Consider the following 14489-nt stretch of genomic DNA (forward strand, 5'->3'; position numbering starts at 1 on the left):
GTACATCAAACATGCTCATTAACGTTAGAAATGTGTCGCACATTCAGTTCAGGTGGCGATTTGGAATCCAGTCCCAGGGCTGGTGGGCAAATAGAAACCTCTCATCTGTTTGATACTGGCTCCAAGTAAAAGGGATTCCCTGCTGGCCCCAGCACTGAGCCGCAGGGTGATCAGTTCTTAACGTCTCGGTTGCCAAAGGAAGGGAAGTCCTAGTGTCTGAGCGATGGTGAACCAACGGGAAAGTGAATGTTTCCCTGCGGAGATCTGGCTGCGTCTTGTCTGTCACGGTCATGTTATTAGACTGATGGAGGAATGAGGGTGGGGCTGAGATGGATGTCACGTGTTCAGAAGTTCCCATACCTGTACATTAGAGTGAAAGAAGGAAATCTTTAGTTTACTTTCTCAAACATTTAAGATTACCCTTACAGCTAAGTGTAGAAATAACATTTAGGAGCAGTGTTTGTCTGAATGCTATGATTCAGGTTGATTTCCATGTTAATTTTATTTGTGTTAAATCTACAATGGCAATAAACATGTTGAATCAACAACAATCTAATAGTTGTATCTTCTCATATATAATTACATAAGTAGTGATGACATTACAGAAAATGGGCTGAAATGGAAACAGGCCCAGGTCTTTGATTGGAAACCACACCTTAAAATTTAGCCAAACTACCATTGCAGCTGCACTTAGATTTATACCTATATAACATTCACAGTGATGGATGAGCTAGATATCTTTGCAGGATCTTACCTGTGTCTGTTGAGAAGAAGTAGCCGTGTTGCAGCTTCCTGGCAGCTGTGCTGGCTGTGTTGTACGTAGGAGAGACATCTGAGTTTTCACAGTAGGCTCTCGACACTCCTGATGCCTTCAAATCAACACAAACATAGTCCCAGCATGACTACACAGTATGTTTCTGTCATCTGTGAGAAACCAAACGCCATTTTGTATTTCACAGGTTTTAAATCGCACTGGTCATATTATTACTTAGACAGTATAACAGCACAACCCCTACACAGCACACAGTACAACATTAAATATTCAAATAAGCAAAAAGTAAAGTTAAAAAGACATCTTTAGGAGTTCTTTAGGGGTTTAACACTCAAAAAGCAATCAAAAGCTTGTCTCACAAAGCACTAATTCATACTGTACCTGCTGAAATGTGAAGCTGTGTGGCATCGCTGGATCAAAATCCCTTTGCTTTTGAAGGCCTGCAGGTGTCAGAGAGAAATACATTTTGTCAAGTAGCTGTGAGGTGTGAATGGAAGTGTGCCCAAGGGCTTCCCATTGCTACTCAGTTCAGTTAGTGTTGTTGCTGCTGTTGAATCATTCTATTATGCCTAATCTCTCTAGGCTTTGCCTTGAACACTAAAATCCAAGTAGCCGCCTACATACATGCACACACACACACACACACACGCTTACTTTGTATGCTACTCCTGTGTTTGGCTTCCCTCCTCCATTTAGCCCGTCTGTTTGAAAACCAGACCTTTGAGAGACAGACAGTCATCTCAAGAGCAGGAAGATTAAATGGGCGACTCTGTATTAGCATTTTGATTCAAAACGGTGGGTCTACCTTGATGGTTTCCTCAGGAAGTTTGATCTCAGCTGACAGCTTCTCTCTCGTGTACATATCTGCATACCGGCTGTGGGAGAATTCTGATTCAGGAGATGGAAACATTTACTATTTTATTTGAGCGAAAAATGCAGTATGGTGTTAGTTTGGACTTGTGAAGAATTTTAAGTCACCTTGCTCGAGTGCTGTGCTCTGCTCCGGCGTGAAGGTGGTGCGGTTTCTGTGTTGGACACCTCTAAGTTTCTGGTCCTTACTGCATACTGTCACAGACATCTTTCTCTCACTGACTTCTTCTTGAATCAGAAACTCAAAATCTGCACATAACATACACACCATTACATCAGCTTGCATGCCAGTTAGACTTAGACTCATCTTTCTATTTGTAAGTTCCCCTAAATTCTGATGCACAGTAAAATTATGTAGGAAATCAACAGGTTTCATTATGTAAAATGGTTTAAAAAAAAGAAAAAACATATGAAATTGGGTTCTTCGGGAAATTATGCATTTGGTTCTTCCACATCAGGGACTGTTGGAGGTGTCTGGTTCTCCATTCTTTCACTTATTTTCAGTAATGCAGTGACCTTCACAGGTGACTTACCATGCTCACTCCTGCTGTGCGCACTGATCTCCGTGCGCATCGGTCCGTGGTCCAAGTGGATCTTTCTTAAAATACGATTTATAGATGACACCTTGCAGGACACAGTGTGCAAAAACACATCATCAAATCCTGGAGCTTTTTTTTTTTTAATTTTTGTATTCAGTCTTCAGTACTTCAGTCTTACTTACGCTGGGAACTTTGGATGCCTTGCATATTCGTGCTGCTGCAAGCAGTTTTCGAATTTCCCAAGCAAAAATGGTCGGATTTTCCTTTTTGCATTGAATTATCGAGGAAATGACCCCGGGGGTGAGAAGCCGAGGTCGGCTCCCTCCGACTGTCTTGGGCTCCAGGAGTCCAGTGCGGCGATACCGGCTCAGGATCTTACTGACGCACCCGTTGGATACCTGAAATGCACAGTTGGTTCCACTATTTTTTTTAATTATAAAGTGATGTCTTCATATATTAGTCTGACCTTCAATGGTGTCTCACCACAGTTTGAGCCAGAGAAGTTTTGCGTACCCGGAGTATCCTGGAGATCTGGCTTGGACGGACTCCCTCCGAGGCCAGTTCAATCATCTTCCTCCTCTTGGACTCCGGGAGAGGTCTGCCGTTGAGAAACATCCCTCCTAGCTGGTTGACACTTCCACCACCTTATCATAACACAGCCTATGCTCTTTAAAACTGCATTTTAAGTTTTAAAAAAGTGGTTTAAATGACTTATTCACAATGAAAAAGCAGCTGACTTCATTCACATTTACTATAGTTCACATCTGTACTGTTCTTATTTCACTGCAAAATTCAGTGTGATAAAAATGTAAATTGAACCTTTATTTGGCAGATCGTTTGTTCCGCACATCTCTGCTCGCTCCCAGCCCCGATGATGACACACAAAAACAAAATAACGTTTCCAAAAACCTGATAAAGTATCCAGGTAACTCCGCGTGTCTCTGGTGACTGACAATGAGAGTCACGCCCTTCAGCAGACATTTATAGGCCTGCAGACCTGAACATGACGTGGAGGTCTGATTCCTGAAATGTCAATATTGCCTGGAAGTGAATGTGGGCATTAGACACTTAAAATAGGCCTCAGATTAGAAGGTCTGTGCTGCCAAAATGTCTTTACATGAGACATAGCTGGGACAATTTTCTGGTTTTCATCCATCTTGTATTCACGTGTGTTTCAGGGATTGTCACGTTTGGATTCAATCATCACGCGGAGGAAGATAGTTTGACTGAGTCATGGAAATTGGAAAACCAGAAAGATTCCCTCAAAGATTCCTGCAGCAAGAAACCTGAAATGTTATTTAACCCAATGAAGTTCAAATTTGAGCTAGATGTCGTTATTATGTGCATCAAATATTTAGTTTGAGAATGAAAATGATGATAATAATAAAACACAAATCACAAAAATGTGCTCTCTGAGCTGCATGTGCTTGGTCAACTAAAGAAATAACCATTTGATATGTCATAGCCTATATCATGCATCATCTTTGCACCGTCTTGTTTTGGTGGGATGTTACATTCAATTGGAGCTTTGCAGGACCAGAGAAGTGAATTGGCTTCACCTGGGGAGAGTTTACTAGACTTCTTTGTCTTTCTTATTTCCACTGCTCCATAAACACACATATCCACCTCTGGAGTCCTACATATTGTGTTTTTTATTTTAAAAATGTCTGAGTGCTGCTCTGTCAAAGATTCAGCATAGTAATATTCAGGTTTGGGAACTCAGACTGGTCTCCTTTTGCGCAGTGGCTGCCGTCTCAATGAGACTCACCAGTTTTTCACTGCAACACAGTTCGTCCCTTAAACTCTCTGCTTCTTTGCATGTGATCCCACTGACGTGAAGCTACTAATTCCGCCTTTCAACGAAACTAAATGATCAACTCTGGTACGTTTCCCCCATCCTTTAGGGGTCACGTGACTTGAGCATCCTTTCCCAGGTTAAGTGGCTCAGATTAAAAGGATCTGTGTTCTCCTTTCATAAAACAAACATTTGGAAATCTGCGCCAATGACGACTGCCATATGGTAAAGTGCTTTTGATAAATCATAAATCCATCACCCGGTCTCTCTTTATTACATTTTCTTTCAAAACGTGAACAAATAGACGGGTATATGGGCGCAAGGAAAGGGCCAATTGGGGGACCTCGTTTATCCAGAAGAGGGAGGCTAAAATAACCCTCACAGATGTTCCTTGGGCAGCCAGCAGATAAAAATGCGTTGTAAACGTTTCAAAGGGAAATATTTGACGAGCAAATATTAGCCTATGTGAAAACCCACACAAGGCTCGTCTTTTGGCCTGTTTAATGACTAATTGAATATCATTAGTTGGGTCCACACAGATCGAAGTGCCACCGAAATAAAGGCTCAGATTTTAAAATGCCATATGGCCCAAATTATACATTAACCATGAGTTAGAGGACAATAATACTCTCTGTGTACAATCAACCAGGTGAGATAGAGGACAGTCATTTTGGACACCATCATCTCCTTGCCAACCGAGACAAAGGATAAATAAAGCAAGCCTTTTTATTTATTACCGGGGAATTGATGTAGTCATTGATTTATATTGCTTTATTGCACGTACAGTGTGTGCCAAACGAGGTTGATTAAAGTACATAGGTTGTGTTGTGAAGACAGTACCACATATTCGTGGTGCGTAAATTTTAACATGGGCTCGTCAAATGACGGAGCGGAAGTTTAAGAGGCTAAATCGTGCCACAAAATAGAAATACGTTTTATTAGCACATCCTAGGTGTTTGTCTTGTGCATAAAACACTTATGCCGGCGGTTTATTGTGTCCTAAGACGTTTTTAATGTAGGTAAATTATCCGCGTAAAAAGGTTACCAAAACCTCTCCAAAGCGCATCCAGGTGCCGTGTGCGCAACGGAGCTGAATCCATGTTCGCTTGTCAGGCAGCTTTCTCCACCTTGTTATACGATGTATGTATTGTCTACCTTTTTGATTCCTATTGACAATTTTACTGAATGTTTTTTTTTTTACAATTCTGTGCGCACAGACGCTCGTTTCTGTTCTTTATTATGAATAGATCTTCTGTCTCACCATTTTCAGGTCCGTAGCCAAATGTGTCGACTTTAGCAGTAGGCTTCAGCACAAAACTAACGTCATTCAATTTCAAGAGTATCAAATGCTTTATTTCTAACAAGTAAAAGAACGTGCCCTTGTGGTTTTTGGTGTAATTCCACATTTGTTTTATTTTTCTCAAAAAAGATTTAAATTCTCAAAATGGTATAACTGACATGTAAATTAGACTGCAGATATGATGCAGCCGAGGTTAAAATACCTGTCTTTACACTTAATACTCAATATTCCACCTTACCAAATTTTTTATCTTCCAAATTACTATCGTCTTGAACTAATTGAAGATAAACCCCTTTTAATATGCCACGTTTCTTTTATTTTGACATGTTCCTCAAATTCATCATATCTTCTCATAACACCGGTGGAATATCGTCCCCGGGGTGGAGAGAAAATTTACGCAATTCTATTGATACTACTTGTTGTGTACTAAAACTCAGACTCGCAGAGAAGTGGCGTTAACCAAGCTAAATCACATGAAATGCCAAACAGGCCAGCGATATTCCTGCTTAATCTTTAGTTTTGTCGGTGAAGAAGATTTAGTCGATGACAAGACGATGTTATTAGGTGTTTATTCCTCAAACTTTACGCAGCACGCTTTGACAAAACAACCTAACCCTCGCTGACAGTTGCCTGTAACAGTCTTCTCTATAACGTCCCATTGGAATAGAAAACATCCAGTGCGCCTTTCCACACACTTGCTGGAGAGCGTGTGAAGTTGTAATAAGTAATGTACACCCAAGATTGTGTAGCAACTCCAAGTTAATCTTTATCTGCTGCTCAGGTAGGGAGGCTTGCAGTCCATAGATTTACCCAATCAGGAACACAGAGGGCAATTCTAACTTACTTTTTAACTTACTGAAGGTCAGTGTCAGGGTGCATGCCTTTTGGTGTCAAGTTCCTGATTATCTGTCATGGGTTTGTTTTCATTAAGACTATGAAAAGTGTTCCTAGATTTTTATTTTCATTCTTGCAAAAATTAGCTCCAGTACCCAATCATTTCCAAACAAAGCTGTTAAATCATATCATTGTTTAAACATTTTGCCCTTATTTCCCTACATGTGATTATGTATTCCTAATTAATTATTTAAATCATCTTTTTTCCCCTTTTCTTTTTCTTTTTCCTCAGGTGATATCCATCCTTCCTGAAAGTGCTGAAATAAGTGAGTAGTTGATAAACACCAATGAGCACTGTGTTTTATATTTACAAGGATAAAAACATCTAATAAAAATTAGTGAACTGGAAACTTACTTAAACTTAAGATGTTTTGGTATTGGGCAGCTTGCTTGAATTGCCAAAGCATAATATAATGACTACAGAGTGTATGATAATACCAAAATATATCACTTGGATTATGTTTAGTTGTTGACAGACTAGTACATCTAGTTTATGCCTTGTGAATGCATCTCATCAACAGCTCAGACAGATTTACAGACAGCTGACAATTCAAAGTAATCCATACGAGGCCCAAGAGATCACTGAATGGTTTGAAGGCTATAAAAATGAGGTGAGTCATATGCTGTGGCCACGAGAGAGTTGGAATCTATGCCAAGGAGCAATGAAGGTCTTCTTGCAGCTAGTGATGGCCCAAAACTTTGCTAAAACATTTTGTAATGTTTTTTCTTGTAATTTGTCAACCATGATGTGATCAGTTATATTATATTCTACGCCCCAAGTCGAATGATGTTCACATGTGCTATCACATGGGTCAATTCAACAGTGTGTGAAGTCAGTTGGATTCTATTGGCATGTTGTTTCTATACAGTACATATTTCTTTCTGTTGATAGTGGGGGCCCAATCTCCTCCCCTCTCCCCTGTCTCTCTCTGTCACATTAGTCATTACGAGCTGCTGCTTTTGGGAATTGATATCAGAGCAGTAAGAGAGTCATCATAAAAGCATCTCAAGGTATTTAGCCTGCAAATATTTAGAGTAGGTCCCCCGAGCTTTAACGTTCCTTTTCCAGCAGTGCCCTGCTTCCCACTTAGACGGTTACTCAGAATAACATCTACGAGCTGCCAAGTACAACTGAGCAGCATCCATATCCATCGGTTGTTATTAATCGTCATCATGAGTTTAAAACATATTCTTTCGTTGCATAATCAGCCAGTCTGCTTGTCTGTGAATCAGGTGTGAAGTTGAACCACCTTTCATGTCACTTTGAATGAATGCATTTTCACCTTTTCTATATATCATTCATTTACATGTTATATGACATAACCAAAATATCTGTCTGGTTACATAAACAATAACTCCATTCCATTAAGTCTCCCAGTTAACCATAACAGTAGGTGAGTATGCTTATTACCAGGGCACTGGCACTGGCTTTCCTAAATGGAATACAACCATTTTTAATGTTATTAATTGCACCTGTGTTTCTCCTGTTTTGACAAGTCCAAATGCCTGCTGTGAAAATGGTCTATAGGTTAAGGTATGGTTGTCTTGTGGAAAAGAAAACACTGAAGATATCAGTATATATTGCCTGTAAACTGAATGCATACCAGCTTTCAATGTGTGTGCTTGGTGTTTGCGTGTGTGACATCCTGTTGAATTTAGTCAGAAATAACATTAAATACAAATTCACATAACTAAAAGAGTATAATTTTCAGTTTATATCTTTTCAGTCTTGAGATCTGAAACGTGGAGGACAAGATATGCAGAAGTAATATTTACTGAAAACTAGTCAACGCAGCTGCCTACTTATAATTAGTTAAAATATATAATGAACAATACCATTAAAATACAAAACACAGCACTTTTTTAATTCAATAGTTAGTATTAGAAATCTCTGTGCTCTTAAACCCTTAAAGATGATTTTATTTCTTTCTGGCAGAAACATTGTCTATACATCATTGGTGTGAAGCTCAGGTCGAAGTTTTCCGACAGGCCTGAAGGCGGCATTAGCTGGGTTAACGCTATGCTGACGTGTCGCACCTCTTGCTCCGGAAGACTTTATTTCAAGTTGCTTATGCGGTCTAGTAGCTGCTCCATTCAGCCCCATTCATTCTGCTCCTCAGACCCGGAAAGATTTCGACGTGTGTGTATGCATGGCAGAGTGTGTTTCCGGTATAACGTGTGTGTTGATCGGTGTTCAGCCTTTTTCTCTTGGCTTTCAGTAGAGCAGCCACTCACTTCTGAGTCCCAGCTCCCTAACCTGGTCACCCCCCAACGGCGTTATATCTTAAACTTGTGGACATGGCATCTGTTTCGGCACCAGCTCAGACAGCCCAGACAGCTCCGGCTGCTCCTCTGCAAAGAGGAATTGTGAAAATGGTAGGAATCTTAACATATGTGTGTGAGTCCTCTACGTAGAGAGCAGGGATACAGCTAGTTAGCTTAGTAAGCAAGGGGCTAATTAAGGCTAAACTAACAGCCGGCTGTCATACAACTTCAGCTGAGCTTATTTGACGATATAAACACGATTCACTGCTGAATGCCAGCGTTGGCATTATTCACTATCTGCTGTCACTAACATGAAGCTCACCTGGCTGCGCCTGCATGCCAGCTAACGTTAGCTGCTTAGCTGCTAAATTTGCTAGCCTGCTAATAAGCTGAAGCCAATTGATGTTAGCGCATGTTTGCTATCTTGCTAGTTAGCTATAAGCAACTCAAACCAAAAATTTCAGCGGGCATGTAAAGTGTATTGACAACTGTTAGGCTGTCTAAAGTGCACTGTGATGAGACACATTTGATTTACACGTACGGCTAGCCCAGCAGACTGGATACTGGTGTCATGTAGTAACTTAGCTGTAACGTTAACAGATGTTTAGTTTCCCAGCTAGCGGCTAACTAGCGTTAAGTGTCCAGCAAGTACTGACTCCACTAATGTTACACGAAGACAGTTCGTGGTCTTCAGTGCTTCTGATCAGACCTGGCAGCGTCTGAGCCAATTTATTTATGCTAGTAGCCACATGTAAATAGTCCAACAACCGTGAAAGCTAACATCAAAAGCGTCCTCAAATATCGTTTCATTTGTGTCCCCCAAGTCCCACATTTCAGCGGGTTAAGTAGTCATTAATAATGTTGGGACATGTACTATTTCAGACTCTATCATTCGGGCTGGTTAATGTTTTGTGACCCTTCAAGTCACAGACATCATTTCCTCAGTGTGCTGGTTAAAACCAACCACGGGGAAATGACACGTAGCTAACTACAGCTTTCTTGCCCTATAATCTCCCATTCATGTTGGTTGTCTGCAGCCTGTCTTCGACGTTACTTTAACCCTCTTTGTTTTTGATTAGGCCTGCTTTGCTCAAACGCAAAGTTAACCTTTACTCATCTAGATAAAGTTAACCGATTTTGTCAGAGTATGCTTTGCATAGTTTGACCTGTAGAAGGTGCCTAGTAGATCCATGATTTTTCTCCATGCCATCCTGAGACAAACAGACATTTAGTGCTATTCTGTATGTGTTAGGTTGTTTTACAAGTTGGGTTTAGCTAGAAAAGCTACATGTCACTAATCAATATATACTTTTCCACAGAGAGCATGCTCAACACATAATTACACTTGTCTCCATGTGCTTGAGGAAGGGCTGTTTTTCTGTGGTAACTACTGTAAACAGCTTAGCATTGGTGTCCTCCCTTAAGAGGGTTACACTCTTGTGGATTTATTACCGGAGGAATTGAGGGTTTTGTGAAGGAATAAACATAGTATCTCATAGTGCACCTACTAGTCTCAGCAGTTAGATTAATGCGCTTTTGGTTAGAAAAGAATTTCGAATGAACTCCTATCTTTTTTTACCAGATCTGTATTAGAATTGTCTTCAATTTATTGCGCACACAGTATACATCTGCATATAGTAGAGCCTAAAGTAATGGCTCTTATCTAATACAGTCAACTCTGTGCCTTGAGAAAGGTGATCAGGGAGTTGACCAAAGCCATGCAGTTCACTCCAAGTGGAACTTGGCCCTTTTGTAAACAGGGAAGGGGGGTAGCGCCTTGTTGCCTCTTTTTTCCATGCCTGGTCAGTGTATAAAAAATTACCCTTCTGCTTAGCCTATACTTAGAGGGACTGATTCAGATAGTGGGGAACAGCAGTGATTTGATGAAAGACTTTATCTGGCTCACATCTTAGATCAACAGCCTCCAGTGATGCTCCCCGCAGACACACGGGAGAGTCTGCAGATAAAAGGTGTTTGCTCAGATTCGTGTAAATGCCATGGTTGTCAAACCCAAGAGTAGGTTATCTTTTTTTTTTTTTTTGTATTTAGCCAAGTTATCAGATGGCTTGATCTCACCTTGCATTTGAATGACAGACTGTCGCCATGGCAACAGACAGTGTGAAGATGCTTTCCAGCTCTTTAATAGTTTTCCAAGCTCCTGTAACTTTTTAGTAGCTTATTTCTGCCTACTGTAACTTTGAGAATTTGCAACTGATTTACATCCACGCAACAGGCATGATTCATGAGCTCTGATTTATCTCACTAAATTAATAATTTCCTTATTTGTCTACCTACTGTAGTTTTTGTTATACCAGGTTCAAATGAATCCTGCAGAACCCCCCTTTAGGGCACATGTATTGTCTGAGAGAAAATAGAAACTGGAAGATACCAGTATTTCCTTTTTCTTTCCACATTGGTGTTGTGGTGTAGTACTTTTTTTTGTGATAAATAGATTTTAGGAAGCAAGAAAAGAGAATATTTTGAAGAAATCAAATGCATTTGCTGAATGATGGCAGACATTGCTTTTAATGTTGATTTCTATCTTCTTCAATTCACAATCTTTATTTTCACCCCCTCAGGTGTTGTCAGGCTGTGCCATCATTGTCCGAGGCCAGCCTCGAGGTGGCCCACCCCCGGAGCGTCAGATCAATCTTAGTAACATCCGAGCCGGGGCCATGGCGCGCCGAGCCGCACAGGCCCAGCCCGACACTAAGGACACCCCCGATGAGGTGAGCAGCAGCAGTGTGTGTTTGGCAAAGGCAGAATAGGTTCCTGCAAAACAGCCCTTTAGTATACATCATGGTCTCAGCAAATGCTGATATCGGCATCTTTGTTTTTATTATACAGAGAAGATTTTGCTTTGGAGTTCTTGTCAGATGGCTCTGTTATCCCCTTCTCCATCAGTTAGTTGTAACATATGAATTGGTATTCAGACCATGCTTGATTGTATAAATGATGAAACAGCTTAGAGATAAACATGTCAATTCTCAATTGAACTCAAGGCTTTAAGATACTACAACTGTAATTTCGCATTTTCCCATCATGCCTTTGAGTCTTTTTAATTTATTTATCACAGCCAGACGCTGCTACTGTCTGTTCTGCTGCCTGTTTTTACAAAAATCTATAGTGTCTGAAATTTGCAAGGCTGAAATGTGTGCTTTTTATTTTGAAAATATTTCCAATTTGGCCTTGACAGACGGTCATGCCTTTCTTTTATCAAATGAAAAAAGAGGAGAGAAAATCCATTTAAATCAGCCAACAGAGATAGTTTGCAGTCAGTTACACCTGTGAGTCAATATGCACCTTGATGAGTTGTCTGTGATTAACTTTTGATTTGTGTATATTAACATTTCTGTCTGTTGCAGCCATGGGCCTTTCAAGCCAGAGAGTTCCTGCGAAAGAAGCTAATTGGCAAAGAAGTGTGCTTCACTGTGGAAATCAAGACTGCTTTGGGCAGGGAGTACGGCATGGTCTACCTGGGGAGAGGTGAGTGGACCATCACTGTTTTGTGACTTCTAAAGTCACCTTTTTTTTCCTAATAGTCTGGTGGTGGTACTATACTGTAGAGCAGGGCTGTCAAACTCATTTTCTCCGAGGGCCACATCAGCATAATGGTATCCCTCAAAGGGCCAGATGTAACTGGAAGACAGTATAAATGTAACTAAATGTAATGTAAAATAAATGCAACTACTACTTAATGTTAAATAACTCTGATTTTTTTACTTATTCAACTTACAAATATTACATATATTTGCATAGATGTAAAAAAAATATGTTTGTTATTATAACATAAATCCTTTTAGTTTGTCAGGTTATGAAACCCACATTACTCCATCAATCAACGATCAAACGTCGACACTTTGGCATACACTTTGGTGTCAAAATGCCGATGTAGATTGTACTCTTTGACAACCGCCACCGCCTCATAACACAAAAGACATGCCGGTTTTTCTCCTTGAAGCACAAACATGTATTCGCCTTCCCATCTTTCTTGAAACAGCCTTCCATCTGCATCAATTTTTCTCTTCCTGGACATTTTGGGTCATTGTTTGTATTTCTAAATTCCATATACACTGCAAGCTAGTGGCGGGATGCCGTCACTTCACGGGTAACATAATCGGCATGCATTATGGGAAATGTAGTTTATGGTCAATGCACCCTTTTGATTTTTTTATTTTAAGACAATCAGACCTTTTAAGCTCTCGCGTTTTGGCCCGCGGGCCTTGAGTTTGACACATATGCTGTAGAGTGTTTTTCAGAGAACTGCTGCAAACCGCTGCACGTACAGTTTGACCGAGAATTGATTGTAGTCATCCGTTGAATCAATGATTTCATATAGTGTATATATATATGTCCCTCTTGTCCAGACAAATTACATCACCAGGACTAACTGATTATTAATGCTTATTTAAAAAAACACTAAAAAAAGTAGAGTTCTTTTTTTAGGTGTTTGATTGTTTGTTTTTCTTTGTTGTCCCATTTTAGACACAACAGGCGAGAACATTGCTGAGTCTTTGGTGAGTGAGGGCCTTGCCACAGTCCGCAGAGAAGGAATCAGAGGGAACAAGTAAGTCTTTGGTTCTATGCTGCCTGTAATGCATTACTGTTTCTCTGTTGATGGGAATTGTTTATATGCAGGCTGAATGGCATGGAAACTACTACTTATCTAGAAGAAGGTTAGGTTTTTCTTTCTGTCATTCTGACTCAAGAAGCACGTTTTTAATCCAATATCCCAGGTAATATGTGACAGTACCATATAGTGCCATAGTTTCTCCTTGGAATATCCAACTGTCACATCAGATTCTGTGGTATGTATTATATTTGTTATGGTGGCTAGGTTGGCAAGACTGACCTTGAGTGAGTTCATAAATGCCTTCCCTCCAAAACTGTTTGCTCAGTCGGTGTGATTGAAGTAATTTGAGATATCAAACGTGAGTTTGCAACTCTACACTTTATGTCTTAGAATGAAAAGAAAATTGCCTTTGGCAACATAATGTAATCATCTGCTTGCTAAAGCTTAAAGCAGTACAACACTGCGGGGTAAATCTGCTGGGAGATGTACACAAGTCCTCAACTGATTGACTGTAGAGAATTGAGATGGAGCCATGGTGTCCCAGATGGTGGCAGTATTGCCCTGCTGCTACAACAATGTCCCTCTGAAACTCTATTCTGCCATATTGCTCTTACGCAGTAATCCCCTAAATACACTCTTACATCCAGCGCTATATGACAAAGTACTGTATATCCCCCCCAGTGGTAGTGTTTGCACATTACACACATTACAGGCAATTTGACTCATGCTGCTACATTTGTATCTTACAACATGAACAGAGATGATGTGAAAATTCTGCCACTAATGACCCATTTCAAGCATTCTGTGCAATTGCCCAGAACAAGCACTAATGTAAATGATGCTTTAAGTGTAAGCGGGCATCATTTGGCCAAAGGGGAGCCCCATTACTCAGTGAGGACTTTAGTTTGTCCCTCAGTGCACTAGCCTCCAATATCATTACCCCTCGCGATTGGCTACGTTGATCACACTAACAATGATGTTATCATAATTATGGGGGTGATTATAATGATGATGGCTTTGGACAGTGCAGTTAAACATGTTCAGAAGCTGACTGCGGCTTTGGAAAGCGGTCGGCCAATTCGCAAATGTAAAGGCTGGGGCCAGTGCTCAGCAGTGCTCCAGAGCAGGCAGGGGAAAAGTCGTTTGCGGCTCGCTTTTATCGGTTTATTAGAGCACGACAGTCGCTCTTCCCCACACACAACAAACGGAGTTGCGGATTCCCATCTATTTATGTATTCAACTTTAGAATATGTTTGCTTTTAAATCTAGTATAATCAAGACAACATTTTACATCCAAATGTGCTGATGTGTGTGTCTATTCATATTTATAATATTAGGTGATTGGACCATAGTACTTCCATGAATTGTTCTTTTTGCACATAAATGACATTTTTTATAGACTCCATTTTGAGCAAATTATTCACCTTGTAGTGCCACATTGGGAATTGTAGTTTTGTTTAGTACTTTCTCATTGGATTTTC

The 14489-nt window shown here is 40.4% G+C and overlaps 2 protein-coding genes across 2 annotated transcripts in view; one reads left to right on the forward strand and one right to left on the reverse strand.

The window, feature by feature from the left end:
* Window positions 1-3083, reverse strand: pax4 (paired box 4). Its single transcript, XM_070854156.1, has 10 exons — window positions 3001-3083; window positions 2695-2825; window positions 2364-2579; window positions 2176-2266; window positions 1751-1891; window positions 1578-1660; window positions 1421-1490; window positions 1154-1212; window positions 755-869; window positions 1-360 (listed from the first exon to the last, which is right to left on the reverse strand). The coding sequence occupies exons 1-10, from the start codon at window positions 3029-3031 to the stop codon at window positions 44-46; spliced, it is 1254 nt and encodes a 417-aa protein (XP_070710257.1). The 5' UTR covers window positions 3032-3083; the 3' UTR covers window positions 1-43.
* Window positions 3084-8356: 5273 nt separating this feature from the next.
* The window catches only part of snd1 (staphylococcal nuclease and tudor domain containing 1), a 166347-nt gene continuing 160214 nt past the window's right edge, over window positions 8357-14489 (forward strand). The window contains exons 1-4 of the mRNA XM_070853545.1: window positions 8357-8546; window positions 11015-11164; window positions 11801-11921; window positions 12921-13002. Coding sequence (XP_070709646.1) covers window positions 8469-8546; window positions 11015-11164; window positions 11801-11921; window positions 12921-13002 — 431 coding nt within the window. The 5' untranslated portion in view covers window positions 8357-8468. The remainder of the gene's footprint in view (window positions 8547-11014; window positions 11165-11800; window positions 11922-12920; window positions 13003-14489) is intronic.

This window comes from Pempheris klunzingeri, chromosome 22 (assembly GCF_042242105.1).
Source record: "Pempheris klunzingeri isolate RE-2024b chromosome 22, fPemKlu1.hap1, whole genome shotgun sequence".
Taxonomy (NCBI): domain Eukaryota; kingdom Metazoa; phylum Chordata; class Actinopteri; order Acropomatiformes; family Pempheridae; genus Pempheris; species Pempheris klunzingeri.

What these genes read in the sequence shown, in the direction of transcription:
- pax4 (XM_070854156.1), bottom strand. Translation starts at nt 3,031, where the DNA reads ATGTGCGGAACAAACGATCTGCCAAATAAAG. An exon ending in AGGCATCCAAAGTTCCCAGC is followed by an intron (nt 2,267 to 2,363) that starts GTAAGTAAGACT and finishes GTGTCCTGCAAG; the next exon opens with GTGTCATCTATAAATCGTAT. An exon ending in ACAGCTTCACATTTCAGCAG is followed by an intron (nt 870 to 1,153) that starts GTACAGTATGAA and finishes GTTGATTTGAAG; the next exon opens with GCATCAGGAGTGTCGAGAGC.